The sequence below is a fragment of the Crinia signifera genome, chromosome 4 (assembly GCF_055691185.1).
Source record: "Crinia signifera chromosome 4, ASM5569118v1, whole genome shotgun sequence".
Classification (NCBI taxonomy): domain Eukaryota; kingdom Metazoa; phylum Chordata; class Amphibia; order Anura; family Myobatrachidae; genus Crinia; species Crinia signifera.
The window spans coordinates 4801009-4816293 of NC_139220.1; the positions used below are offsets into that span (position 1 = coordinate 4801009).

The 15285-nt window shown below is 48.5% G+C and overlaps 1 protein-coding gene across 5 annotated transcripts in view; it reads right to left on the minus strand.

Annotated features, from left to right (window-relative positions):
• The window catches only part of SOX5 (SRY-box transcription factor 5), a 210015-nt gene that overhangs the window by 77324 nt on the left and 117406 nt on the right, over positions 1 to 15285 (minus strand). For all 5 annotated transcript variants that reach the window (XM_083180809.1, XM_083180812.1, XM_083180810.1 and 2 more), the window contains 2 exons: positions 12957 to 13129; positions 12221 to 12289 (listed from right to left, as the gene is read on the minus strand). In XM_083180809.1, the coding sequence (XP_083036935.1) occupies positions 12221 to 12289; positions 12957 to 13129 (242 nt within the window). The remainder of the gene's footprint in view (positions 1 to 12220; positions 12290 to 12956; positions 13130 to 15285) is intronic.

Below are 15285 nucleotides of genomic sequence, written 5' to 3' on the forward strand. Positions count from 1 at the left end.
GGTCAGCGCAGCAGAGAGGAGATTCCCAATGGAAATTATTTGGATCATCTGAACGCACAATCCGGTGAGAAGAATTAAACCAGTGCCTGGGAACAATATGCAAATTCTCCTCTCCGATACGGGAGATCCTACCTCTGGGAACCGCTGTGAATTAAGGCCTTACCCGCCGGGTTATTAGAGCATGACCCAAGATCGCTCCAACACAATACAGAGCGGGCTGTTTGTAGGTGGATATTCCGCCTTAAGCTTGCGCCATGCTCCAAAAAACAAGTGGAAGAACGGATTCACGGGCCGACATCGTTCTTTAATGTGCGACGTTAAAGTTCTCTGCCCTTGAAAACTTTCCCGGAGCGGCGCAACGAGACGTCATTCAGCAAACCTGTAAACGATTCAAGGGTATTTCCGTGACTGTTGTGTAATTAGAAATATGTTAATTTTGAGCCTGTTTACAAAACAAGACATTTGAACAACTACAATCTGGCTGTCAGCCGCGGAACCTTCGGAGACCCTGGTGAGTCAAAGGGAACGGTGAAGCCAGAGGTAACGGCGGCCAAATGGTGCCAGAGAGGTAACTTCCCTGTCATCCAGCGGCGCGGGGGGCTCAGTAGGGCATGTTCGCGGGAAGACAAGTGGGAGTTTTGTGTGTGAATAATTGGTGGCGGGTTCTAGAGGACACTGATCTGTCTACACGGAGACGGTGAAAGGATGCGCAGGTTACCGGAGTCACGCAGCCGCCATGAGCCCGCAATGTGCCTGCAATAAAATTGAAAGGGGGGAAGGGGGAGAAATCTTTCATCTGATATTTAAATAGGTGTTTCATTAAGTGAAGTGTAGCCTTCAGCAAACTGACGACAAACCTTCCCCAGATAGCGCGATGCCGGCTCCGGAACCAGGGTTTATAAAAAGAACTGTTAATTGCACAAAGGCAAATCTTTGGGGGAGAAGCGCAGATCCCCAGCACAAAGTCTGACAATCTGCTGTCTGCGCAAGAAGGGCGGACAAATAAAAACCAACACAATGCACGTGAGCCCTCCCACCGCGACAGAAGAACCGCGGCATTGTATTTACGGATTTCATTGCACAGTGAGTCCCCGCACAAAGATCATTTCCAGGCTGAAAGCTTTCTATAAACAGGCACCTAGAACGCATGCAAGGTTCCCAGGTTCTACAGCACCTGAAAGCAGGGAGATGGCAGTAATGTGGTAATAGCCTGGAGCTGCAGATAGGTGGGAATCTGCAATGTAAACACAGAGCACCCAGCTTCCAATAAATGCAGAATACAAGCTGGGTACTAGAGGGCGCTTCTAACATGGCATACAGTATATATATATATATATCTCCGATATCTGCTGAAATCCCTCCATACCGGCCAACGGCCACATCCAGATAGTCAAGAGACATAAAATGCTGCAGGTGTCAGTGAGCACCCTAAATATCACTTTCTCTTCCTGAAATATACGGGGCAGTACAGATGGTGTAACGGTTATCATTTCTGCCTCACAGCGCTGAGGTCATGGGTTCTATTCGCACCATGGCCCTAACTGTGCGGAGTTTGTATATTCGGTACTTGTGTAGTTTCACGGCGCCAGCATGCTACTTCCGGGTTCTACGCTCCCCAAACTATGTAAAAGAAACTAACTTAACTCCATGCCAACATGGATAGTTCATACCCCCACTATCCATGTTGGCATGGAGTTGATTTTAGATAGTGTGGCGAGCGTAGCGAGCCACCGAGCCCGCAGCGTAGGTGAGCGAAGCGAGCCCCGCAAGGGGACTCAGACGCACGGCGCCATGCTGGCGCCGTGAAACTACACAAGTACCGTTTATTCTCACCGTACTTGTGTGGGTTTCCTCCGGGTACTCCCAACAAATTAACAGTAGAATATTTGTGTGTGCTTGTGGTAGGGAATATAGATTGTAAGCTCCCCTGGGGCAGAGACTTATGTGAGTGTTCAATTATTCTCTGTACAGCGCTGTGGAATATGTGTGCGCTATATAATAACTGGTGATATTCTCTGTACTGCGCTGCGGAATATGTGTGCGCTATATAATAACTAGTAATAATAGTCTCTGTACAGCGTTGCAGAATATGTGTGCACTATGTAAATAACTGGTAATAATATTCTCTGTACAGCGCTGTGGAATATGTGTGCGCTATATAATAACTGGTAATAATAGTCTCTGTACAGTGCTGTGGAATATGTGTGCGCTATATAATAACTGGTAATAATATTCTCTGTACATAGCTGCGGAATATGTGTGCGCTATATAATAACTGGTAATAATAGTCTCTGTACAGCACTGCGGAATATGTGTGCGCTATATAATAACTGGTAATAATATTCTCTGTACATAGCTGCGGAATATGTGTGCGCTATATAATAACTGGTAATAATAGTCTCTGTACAGCGCTGCGAAATATGTGTGCTAAATAAATAACTGGTAATAATATTCTCTGTACAGCGCTGCAGAATATGTGTGCACTATATAATAACTGGTAATAATATTCTCTGTACATAGCTGCGGAATATGTGTGCGCTATATAATAACTGGTTGAAAAAAAAATATATATATATATACACAATCTATATTGTATGTGTCAACCCTGAAATCTACTGAGACTTCCTGACACCCTGAGCCAGCTGAAAAGTCACCGGTGCCGTGGCCGCAGAGCCAGCTGGAAAGTCACCGGTGCCGTGGCCGCAGAGCTGTGGCCGCAGAACCGTGGCTGACGATAGCTCGGCTATTTAGGGCAGTTAGAAGTGAAGTGTGCGCTGCAGAGTGTAACCTGCTCTCATTAAGTTCCCCGTCCACATCTTGTGCATTAGGGGAAATCTGCACTTTCATCCAAAGCTTTTAGCCATGGTCACATAATTCCTCTATCTCCACTTTCATTTACAGCCCCACTTAGCCCTGTGATGTTTCCACTTCCTCCGTAATCAAATAAAACATCCAGTTAGCAACAAGCTGCATTAACATGTATCACAGGTGGCCATTGTTCCTCTTCCACGCTACTGCCGCCGCCGTTGTTTAGTAATTATAATGCCATCAAAAGTGGGGGGGCAACAATCTGGGGGTCTAAATCCTAGTAATTTATGGCCCTAATGCACAACGCGGCTGCACTGCATTAGGTTTGCTACAATAACAGGTATGTAGAACATTGGAGGAAGTCAATGAACATCGCCATAGCGCCATTGTTCCTGGCTGACGTGGGAGGGTTCCTGCTGGTACATAGAGAAGCTTAACGCAGCCAGAGGTCGGGACGGGGAAGGTAATTAAGCAAATGCGGCATTAGGGGGCCCTGACACATTGTTTCTACTCTATGGATAAAACTCATGGACAGCAAAATAGGGAGGAGGCGACGGAGGGAGCGTTAATGCTCGCTGTAATATCATGGAGCTGTCCAGTGTTCTGCACCCGCCAACCCCGGTCCCACAGGTTGGAAGGCGGCTGAGCATGTGATTTGGCCGCTGTAGCAGAGACGCTGTCCTCTGGATGGTAATCAGCGGATTTACATCAAAACAGACAAAGGTTTGGCCGGAGCCCCAGGTTTCTCCGTGCACCTTCACAGTGCGCTCTGCAGCTCTGCAGAACAGGAGGTTCCACTGACGAGTAATGACCGAGAGATAAGGGGATTATCACAGTGGCGGTGGGAGCTGGGGGTCTACAATCAGTCCCCGGTACGTTCCCCCAGGCCAAAAGTACACATATTCCCATAACTAGCTGGTCCCTATTCCATAACATTAGCTGCTGTACCATTTATATATAGAAGCATTTCCTGGTCTGCTGTTCTAGGTGTCCCGTGGCCTCACTTCCTTCCTGCTGTTCTAGGTGTCACATGGCATCACTTCCTTCCTGCTGTTCTAGGTGTCCCGTGGCATCACTTCCTTCCTGCTGTTCTAGGTGTCCCGTGGCATCTCTTCATGCCTGCTGTTCTAGGTGTCCCGTGGCATCACTTCCTTCCTGCTGTTCTAGGTGTCCCGTGGCATCACTTCCTTCCTGCTGTTCTAGGTGTCCCGTGGCATCACTTCCATCCTGCTGTTCTAGGTGTCCCGTGGCATCACTTCCTTCCTGCTGTTCTAGGTGTCCCGTGGCCTCACTTCCTTCCTGCTGTTCTAGGAGCCCCATGGCATCGCTTCATGCCTGCTGTTCTAGGTGTCCCGCGGCCTCACTTCCTTCCTTCTATTCTAGTTGTCCCGTGGCCTCACTTCCTTTCTGCTGTTCTAAGTGTCCTGTGGCCTCACTTACTTCCTGCTGTTCTAGGTGTCCCATGGCCTCACTTCCTTCCTGCTGTTCTAAGTGTTCCGTGGCATCACTTCCTTCCTGCGCTTCTAGGCGTCCCGTGGCATCACTTCCTTCCTGCTGTTCTAGGCGTCCTGTGGCATCACTTCCTTCCTGCTGTTCTAGGCGTCCCGTGGCATCACTTCCTTCCTGCTGTTCTAGGCATCCCGTGGCCTCACTTACTTCCTGCTGTTCTAGGTTTACCGTGGCCTCACTTCCTTCCTGCTGTTCTAGGCGTCCCGTGGCATCACTTCCTTCCTGCTGTTCTAGGTGTCCTTTGGCCTCACTTCCTTTCTGCTGTTCTAGGTGTCCCGTGGTCTCACTTCCTTCCTGCTGTTCTAGGTGTCCAGTGGCCTCACTTCCTTCCTGCTGTTCTAGGTGTCCCGTGGCATCACTTCCTTCCTGCTGTTCTAGGTGTCCCGTGGCCTTACTTCCTTCCTGCTGTTCTAGCTATCCCGTGGCATCGCGTCCTGTAAAACCGACTTTGGCCCTAAGTGTTCCACTTCATTTATTTGTAATTGAGATTAGAGGTTCCCTTGTGAATAAAAGCAGAAGGTCGTAGCGTCTAGTCTGGAAGGGGAGCGACTACTCAGTTTTGTTCTCTGTAAGGATGTACTGTATGTGGAGATCACACAGATCTGACATTACTGGTGACAGACCCCAGAGACATGTCCCCTAGGTCATCCTCTGTCAGCCGGTATCGGAGACCCCTTGTCCCCCTCTGCTGTCTCCTGTAAAACAACAATTTATCTTGGCTGCACCCCAATTCATCGTATCCCGCCACACAGCCAAGAGCTCCACTCTGATTGGACACCAGTATAGCCAGAACAGTTCGGACTGCTGTGATCTCATAGCTACACACACGTAAAGTTCTCCGAGATGATGTCATAACAGAATATATCACAGATTACACAGGAAATGGGCCTTCCCCCTGTAATCTCGCAGATAGTCCCCTGTAGTCAGCTCTTCGCCCCATCCCTGCGTCATGTCTCTAATCCGGGAGTCTCCTACGTTCCTCTGTCCCACCAGGGACTCTGCGCATGTTCTAGTGCTGCTGTCTGCTATTGTCATGTATTAGTACTGCAGCACATAATTATAGGGTATGTTATAATGTATAGCTCCTGCAGTGTGTCATTATGTGTCTGATGCCGGCTACATCAAATCACTAGTAAGATGACAATTGCAGCTGACTTCATTCCTGCGACATGGAAATATTACAGTAAAACACATGTTAGCGAGCAGGAGAAGGAATGGATCAGATGTAAGCGAATGATTAGCGACGTTACCCCAGGAACCAGCGCACTGACAGCAAGTGAGCGAGATGCGGCACAATAGCAAATGATACGTTGTCAGTAGAAGACGAGGAAGCGGAATATCAGTATCGTCGCGGCAGCGTGCAACGGCCAACCTATTATTCTCCTGCAAAACAACGAAAGAGTTAAATAAAACTCAGCAGGGAAAGAAAGGAATCACCGACGCAAAACCCAACGTCCAAACCCTCATAATAGAGAACAATAGGGAAGCGGGATTCATTCACTCAAGCGCAGGGTAACATTTGGATCAGGCGCTGAATGCGGACAAGGGGAAGATCCCAGAGAAGGGTAATGTAGTTTAAAGACATCGTTGTTTCTGGAGATTACGACGGGAGGCTCATTTCGAGACAGTGGCATTTCCCCCCCACAAAAGACAGTTCAATCAAAGTCTCAGGGGCCCCGGGCTCAGAAGTCCTTGTCTTGTATGAAAGAAACACCTGTTATAATCTTCAAGCAAGGACCACAGACACAAAGCCTGCGGAAGGGGGGGTGACACGACGGCGGAGAGAGGGAGCGCGATAAAACGCTCCCACAAGAGATCTGCCTGAGTTACGTGAAGGCTGACTGACCACCTCGCTGTCACTTCTTAAAGCCGCAGTCACATTCATGATGGCAAACTCTGAAGGTCGGTACTCCCATCGCAAGAGTCGCCCGTCAGCGCCATCACCTTCGTGCTAAAGACGTGTACGCGCACACTGATATTGTGTCATGACATACATGTAGCCAGATTAGCAGCGTTTGTGTATGAGGCACCACAGTGTCCGCACAGCCGCACAAAGGGCGCAAACCAAAAATGCTGCAAAATAGCAGAAGGTCAGCGCAACACAACAGCCTGGATGAGAGAGAGGACAGCAGAGGGGGGACAATATCACATGACCAGGGAGCGAGTACCGGAGGAGGAGGTACCGCAAGCGAAGTCTGCGGAGTTGATCACTCTACATGTTCTGTATATTCATGGATATCAGCCCACTAGGTGGCACCGTCTCTTGGTGTTCCACTTTACCGGTTGCACAATGTGCAGTTTTCCAGGCAATGAACAGCAAATCCACTTTAACTGCATCCGGTGGTAGCATGTCCGCAGTCATGGAACTACAAGTACCTGCATGCCCAGACTGGCTTTGACTGGCAGGAGGGAACCATCCATGTTCAGGGGGGCTTATTAGCAGCAGAATCCCAGCCCCCGCCATGTTCAGTTTATGGAAAGGTTAGATGCTCAGCAGAAGAATAGTGTAGGTGAGCGGGTCTCGGAGAAACGCTGACTGAGGCTGTCGACGCGGAGTCAGCACTGGGTGGGAGGAAAATAACTGTTTGCCGTAATTACTGCGTTACCACCGTGTACACATCTATACTGTGCAGTAAACAGAATATTGTGCCGGCAGACGAGGGGCAGGGTGTAAGCTCACCGGACGAGGTGACAAACAATATCCGACTAATACATCACACGTAAACGCCAAAGGCCTCTTACAGGGGAAGCGATGTACAATGTATCGCCCCTAAGGCTGAATTACTATCATCAATATGCAACGCTGGGACCCCAAGAGGTGATTGTGCCCCCCAACGTTAAATTTTAGATCTCTAAAAAAAATGTTTTTACCTAATTGCTGAAATCAGGTCCCGAAATCTGGTGAACGTCTGGCAAATGCGGACAAAGGGCCTGGTTCTGAAACATGCACTAACGCCAGCGCAGCTGGGAATGTGCACGCGGCGAATGCACTGAGACGCCCGCCGTAGCTCTACCAACCCCAGAGGCCATGTACAAAGACGCAGCCTCAGATCAGCCAATTATTTTAATTTTACAGAGCACCACGGTCACGCAGCATGGCCGCAGGAAGTCAGACACCGGAGCTATTGCGGCTGCGCAGTCATATCCCAACTGCCTTTTTGTCGCAACTCCCCGTAACCGCCCCAGATTGCGACCGTTGGTGCACGATCATCGCGGCACATGGCCAATTATCGCTGAACTGCGTAAAATTCGAATTTGCGTCAATCTCTGAATGAGGCCCCAAATACAATACTATTCACCCCCTCCCCCCACACCTTGGTGTCTACAGCTACACGGCAGACAGCCCAATCGTTCCCCTTTAAGAATATTCCTAATTATTTAAGGAAGCGGCTCCTTTGCTCCAGAACGTCTCTTGTTCCGCTGATTAGTATCAATGTGACTTAGACACCATCCTGAGTGTTAAGGACTCTGCATTCACAGATGAGAAAGGCATTTCCAGCACTTTAGTGAGGGAATAATTATCCGCTTTGTTTCCATATTGTGTGGGTTTTTAGTTTTTTCTCCCGGCGTACAAAATCCCGCTTCTTATCTGGAGGCTACTTAGAAAACAATAGCAGCAGCCGTTGTGTGTGCGCGGTTTCGGCGAGCACCTGATTTCAATTATTTTTCTATTGCTAATTACTATTCACTGCCGAACACGGCTTTGCCAGGTGCCAAAAACGCCAGTGTTCTATAGAAGCGGTAATGGGCGCTGAGGTGTGTGACTAAGTGCGCGTGCTAAGATGCGCGGACCCGGCAGCATGCTAGGTACCCATGGTAAGGGATGCTGCGCGGCTGCTGTTCCCAGAACATTCCTCCGTAAGTGGCTGCTCTCTCTACTTATCCGTCACTCAATGTCGCTGCGGCTGTCACACGCGTACAAAGCGCAGTCACCGCGCAGGGAGAGACACCGCTATTTTACCCTTCAGCTTGAAGCAAACACATTGTGACTGCTAGTCATTCAATTCGGGGCAGATGAAGTCATAAAGGGAAAACATCCCGGAGACATCAGTGAGACGTGTAGTTCCCCCCCTCCCCCCAACTCTCAGCAGCGCAGGCACAGAGCAGGTTAATGGGGGAGTGGGGACATCCAAGCACACGCTACATATAATGTGTGGGGATATTGTGCTGATGCCGGAAATGTAGAAAGGTTCTAATGTGCTGACTGTGTGTGTGCATTGTAGGTATGCAGGGTGGAAGCGTATTCAACTGGGGGGCCGGAGTATCCACCTGGGGGGGCCAGCGTATCCACCTAGGGGGCAGCGTATCCACAGGGGGGCCAGTGTATCCACCAGGGGGGCCACCGTATCCACCTAGGGAGCCAGCGTATCCACAGGGGGCCAGCGTATCCACCTGGGAGGCCAGCTTATTCACCAGGGGGCTGTAACCAATGTTGGCTCATTAGTGTTCCACTGAAAAGAATGATACCGTTTCTGTATTCATTAATGTCTGGATGGATAAATCATTCCCGATACTGACGGTGGGTCACGTTAATGGTTACCGATGATTATATAACAAATGCGCAGAAAGTAATTAAACACTTTCATATTGAGAAAAGCTTCAAGATCTGCACTCGCTGTTGAATTCCCCCCCCCCCCCCCCATAGAGGTGAGGAGCAGCATTAGACTTTCATTATAAAGGATTTTATAACAGTATTTATTATTGGCCTAAACAGGGGTTGTCGCTGTGCTGGCCAGGCAGGGGAACCTGGGGCAACAGGCCTTGGTGGCCCCTGGGCCCAGCGATTCACAGGCCCCCACCTAAGCCGATCGCAGCTACTTACTAACAGTACGTAACCCGGTCTGACTCAGAAAGGTGTTTTTCATATGAAACCGTTGGGAATACGGCGAGATAATAAGACAATGCCTCTCAGCCACAGCAACAACAGGACCAGATAACCCGGACAATAAACAGACGTGACAGATGACGCCATGACTGTGCTGCCTGCAGGACTGAAACTATCTGTATTCTGTTATGTCCCAGTGTCGCCGGACAGTCGCCCAGCGACATCTGTGGAGGGATCTGGCGGCAGGGAAGGGGTTAAGGCGGCTGAGAACAGTCTCCCCGGCCTCTCCCACCCTTCTCCCTTTTGTTTTTTGATCTCTGGGTTCCCAGGCGTTTATCTGACTTACAGGGGAGGGTGGGACCTATTCTGATAACTGATAGGACATCAGCTGTTGCGTCTCTGTGAGAAACAATTGTTCCTCGCTTGTTTGGGAAAAGGTTGCAGAGTCATGGGAAAGGATCCGGGCCGGCATCGGAGGCCGGTCCCTGGAATGAGGCTGTCCCTGTGTTTACAAGATGCAGGAAAACAGCTGCTCCTGACACATGGCTGGGACAGTGCGTTCCTGCGCTGCCAGCGCCCGGGCGCGGTCTCTCCGTCCATCATGCCCATCTCAGGGAACAGGCTAATTACCATCCATCCGATGCCGGCGGGACGTCATTCAATAAAGAAAGTGACACATGCGCAAACTGCGGCTCTGTCATACAGCTGGAACTACAAGTCCCAGAATGAGTGCACATCATTTTATTATTAACAATTATTTATGTAGCGCCAACATAATCCATTGTGCGGCCTGTTGCGGGCACCTGTGGGTATGCTGCCCCGCTTTCTGTTCCGTAAATCTGAAACCAATCAATAATTGAACCTTGGGGATACGTACTAAGCGATGGAGAGAGATAAAGTACCAGCCAATCAGCTCCTAACTGCCATATTACAGGCCGTGGGGGCTATGCATGAAGCCTTAGAGAGAGATAAAGTACAAGCCAATCAGCTCCTACCTCCCTTATTACAGGCCGTGAAATCTATGTATGAAGCCTTAGAGAGAGAGAGATAAAGTACCAGCCAATCAGCTCCTACCTCCCTTATTACAGGCCGTGAAATCTATGTATGAAGCCTTAGAGAGAGAGATAAAGTACCCGCCAATCAGCTCCTACCTGCCATAGTACAGACCTTGAGGTCAATGCATGAAGCCTTAGAGAGAGATAAATTGGTGAACGATAAAGGGGACTATTTACTAAACCTTGGAGAGAGATAAAGTTGACAGTGATAAAGTATCAGCCAACTAGCTACTACCTGCCATGTTACAAGCTGTGTTTCAAAATGACAGTTGGGAACTGAGTGGCTGGTACCCTACTTTGGGGGCAGATTTATCCCTGGCCAATCAGCTCCTACCTGTCATTTTCAAACCCAGCCTGTAACGTGGCAGTTAGAAGCTGATTGGCTGGGGAGTACTATATTAGGGTACTTATGTATTATCTGGGCTCCCATGTTAAATGCACCCCATTTTTTCATACCCTCCACTATCCAACTACGCATGGAGTTGATTTTATATAGTGTGGCGAGCGCAGCGAGGCACCGAGCCCGAAGCGTGGCGAGCGCAGCGAGCCCCGCGAGGGGACGCGGTCTCATAAGAAAAACGGGAGCCCAGATATTACATAAGTACCCTATATTAGTACTGTGTCGGCTATTTCCATAACTCCCAATAACGGAGGCTATGCCGTCTGGGCTGCGAATGGTCTCGCTTGCCCCTCACATATGAGCCAATTAGGGGCTGTCTGTATCCCCGTCTCACCAGTATAACCCCCACTAAGTCTATGTAATAATAATAATATAAATGTAATCCTAATTTCATCATTGTCGCTTGTTTCAGCCATAACACCAGTAACTGTTCTGTGATAGGCCGGCGCGGGGTCTCTCCTTACACCCGTTACATGCTGACAATACTATTAAGTCTTCATCACCAGAACTGAGCGTGACTTGGTGACGGCATAGAGCAGCCTTTGTCCGCGGCGCGCTCTGTTCCCTGTACAACATCATTATTCAGCGTCAGTGTTCCATGAGCTGCTCCCCTCGGTTAACACCATTTCCTGCACAATAAATTTGAGCCTGTTTATTTAAAGTTTGGGGTCGGGCGTGATAGATTAGCTCAGCCAAGGTGGGCACAACAAGGAGCCGCTCTGTTCCTCGCTCCCTACTTTGGGTTTTTTTTTTTTTTTTGCTTAATTTGCAGGAAAAAAAAAAAGCAAGAAAAAAAGAAACAGACGAGGGTCACTGACACCCCCCAGGTCTGCGAGAGGTAAAAGTCTGTCTGCGGCTATTATACGGCCCAGTCCCAATTATTGCTCTGAAAGGCTCCTTGTCAGACCCCCGAACAATGTTTTAATGACTGGATGGAACGGCTGCTTTGTCTGGGATGGGTTTGTTGGGTCTTGTGACTGGTGACGGAGAAAAGACGGGGACTTCTTACATTTCTAATGTCACAGGAGGGGAGCCGGTTAGCTGCCTCCGCCATAGGGACTGTATGAAAGGCTAGGTAGATTGCCAGAGCATGCGATCAGTGACAATACCCTTTATTAAATCACACATTTCAGATTACTGCCCTAACCAGGATTCGCACCCATAACCTTTTGCACGAACCCACACACACAAACCGTTCAGTAGAACAAGCTGTGCATTACTAATGTCCAACATTCTGTATAAGTCTCCTTATTAAAAGACAGCGTTTATAAGGGACTGAAATAATGAGTACATTAGAACCAGACTGCACAGACCAAGCCCATAACTGCAGGGACTATGGGCTAGATGCACTAACCTTCAAAAGTGATAAAATGGAGAGTGATAAACCACCAGCCAATCAGCTCATACCTGACATTTTTCAAACACAGCCTGTGACATGACAGGTAGGAGCTGATTGGCTGGCTGTTTATCACTCTCCATTTTATCACTTTTGAAGCTTAGTGCATCTGGCCCTAAGTGAGAAGCCGTCCCCTGTAATGAGCCGATGGACACAGTGATAAGAGGACACAGTGCGGGCCGAGGTGCCCGATAAGACGCACAATGACACAAGGTAAAGTCTCTAACCTGGATTTGCTGTTGGAGCAGATTGATTTTATGCTGCTGCTGCAGTAGCTGCTGCTGCTGTCTTGCGATCTGGGGAGGAATTCCGGTTAATAGGAATAGGAAATGGATTTGTAGAGCAGCAATATTGCAAACAACGTGCACGGCGTTCCCGGAGAAAACCCCACTAGCGCACCAACTCCTGGGGGGGGTGATAACATATGTCATCATCAACTGATGTGAGGTAGCGAATAACAGCATATAAAGGGGGCGGGACTACCCACTAACATCCCTGCCTTATTGGGTGTATACTCCCTAGCAATACGCGAGCTGTATACAGCAGGATCTGGTGCATAGATTATATATAAAATGCATGGCACAATATAATCCTCTGTACATTATAACGCCTAGTGGCACTCCGCCCACCTATGGGCAAAACCATGCTGCACCGCAGGTGGGGCAGATGTTACAGGTGCAGAGACAGTTAGATTTGTGTGAGTTATACTGTTTCTATGCAGGGTAAATACTGGCTGCATTATTTTTACACTGCAATTTAGATTTCAGTTTCAACACACCACACCCAAATCTAATTCTCTCTGCACATGTTACATCTGCCCCACCTGCAGTGCACATGGTTTGGCCCATTTTGAGAACAAATTTGCCCTGCGATCAGATCTGAATAAGGGCCCGTGACCGGATGCCTGGAGACCCCGTGGCATGCACGATAACATGGCGGTGACTTTCGCAGGCCGCGGCTCACCTGTTCTTGCTGCTGCTTGGCCAGTTCCATCTGCTGGCGCTGCTTCTCGATCTGCGACGCTGCGAGTTTCTTCTGCTCATCGTGCGCTGCCAACAGCTGTTCTCGCAGACTGGTCAGCTGATTTATCATTCCCATCAGCTGCCGCTCCTTCTCCGCTAGACTTTCCGGAGTCCCTATGGAATGACAGCGGAATTAGCGGAAGAGATTGATAAACAGGGTATATATATATATATATATACACACACTATACTCATTACAATAATAATACAATTGTCGCTGTGTGATACATTAGATGAAAGTTCTCCATAATTGTCCATCAGACGATGTTTAATCTTAACCACTGTAGTAGTCACTGTTCCCAGTTATTTCAGTATAGCGACATCTCTAGGCCAATATGTGGTACTGCACCCCTTAGAAAAATGTACACAATGGAAAGCGACAAAACTATTTTGAAATGCAAACAACAAGGTTATAAAATAATATTCTGTAATACACAAACTATACAACATTCATGGGGCCAGATGCACTAAGCTTCAAAAGTGATAAAATGGAGAGTGATAAACCACCAGCCAATCAGCTCCTACCTGCCATGTCACAGACTGTGTTTGAGAAATGTCAGGCAGGAGCTGACTGGCTGGCTGTTTATCACTCTCCATGTTATCACTTTTGAAGCTTAGTACATCTGGCCCATGGTTTGACTATATCAACCTTTAAAGTGACTGTACACAATCCAGCAAAGTGTACACTACACGTCAGAGTAATGGGTGTGTAAACGTCACACTCAGTAACACACACATACACTCCATAATCTCCGCAGGATGTCCATGACACCATAGCTCCAAGTCATCCCTCCCGCAAACAAGAAAAACAGAACTTCATGAGAGTGTGGCCACCAGGGGGCGCTGTAGGATTATCTGTAGCCACAAAGATACAAGAGTGTGTCCGCAATAAAATGTAACAACAGGATCATTCTGCGGAACGGCTCCTATTGGTCTGTAAGACAACGTCCCGCCTCTCCGTACATGAAACCAGAATAATGTAATCTAATGGGGGATACTCCGATAATCCTTAGTTATAAAGCTGTAACCATTAATAATATTTTCACTAATGTTGTCACATTTCAAGGAGTTTCTAAGTTTAATTACAATATATATATAAAATAAAAAATTGGACGTCTCCGTCTTGTTTCAGGATGAGACATTTCGCCAAAGAAGAATTTCTGTATCGTAATATATCTATGAAAACAGAACTCTGGCCGGGCTGTGGAAACGCTGAGACGGACGTCCGCCCGCGCCGCCCCCCTCTGTCGGCCCCCAGAAATGAACACCGATACCACTGTGTAAACCAACCATCAAAAAAAATTAAAATGTTTATTTCACCCTGCTCCGGTTTCGCCAGCCGCTGAATTGCCCCCCAGGATGGAAAGGTGGCGGTCTGGGTGTGCAGAGCGAGACTGCTATATGCCCGGGGGCCCAGCGCGGCCCCTCATCTACCTGATGAAGCGGCAGCTTTGTCTGGTCAATTCCAGCCCCTCCTGAAGTACGTTGGTGGTATATAAACAATTTGTTTTCCTCCTGCGCAGAGCAGGGGAAATGTGGCAGCGATTAGCCGCCATTGTGACGGAGCGAATGACACAAGTGCCTTGTCTCAGGAACAATGCCCCCTCTGTGTGACCGGCTTACAGCTCATTCCCTGCGTCTCTCCACAAGTATTCCCGGCGTACAAACTTATCAATGCGGCAGATTGGCTTAAAACCGTTAAAAATAAAAAGTGAGTCTGTTTCCCCTAGCAACTATATTGCAGCTTTTATTTCCTTGTCTGCACTGGGGAGATGACCGCTGTAATCTGACTGGTTGCAAATGGGCGAGTGGAGGTGTTGCTATGGGTGACAGCTCAATTTTACTCTTTGTAGAAGTTGTAGCAACTTCAGTATTTTCTGGGACAATCTGCCTACGGGGGGCGCTGTTCTAAAGGAGTCTATGATAATATAACAGTGTCCGGGCTGTATGATACGCTGATTATAGGGTTCCAAAATGAAAGGAGCAAAGTGTCCTGATAGACAGTCTAGGCCGACATTAAAAGGTCGACATGTCAACGCTGATATCTGAGAACGTGGCCCCCCAATTAGTGTAGCACGGTTTGCTACTGTCACCAGGCTTCAGGCCCCAGCGCGGCCCGCGTCAATGGTAAAACATGAAAAAGTCAAGTTATTGTTTATTTTATGCAGGAACAAAGACACGAATGTTCCACGGTTATATCCCAGGCGGGTCCCTGCGGACTGCTAGGGGTATAAAGGTCCCCATAAGACGGTCACCGACCAGCCAGGTGC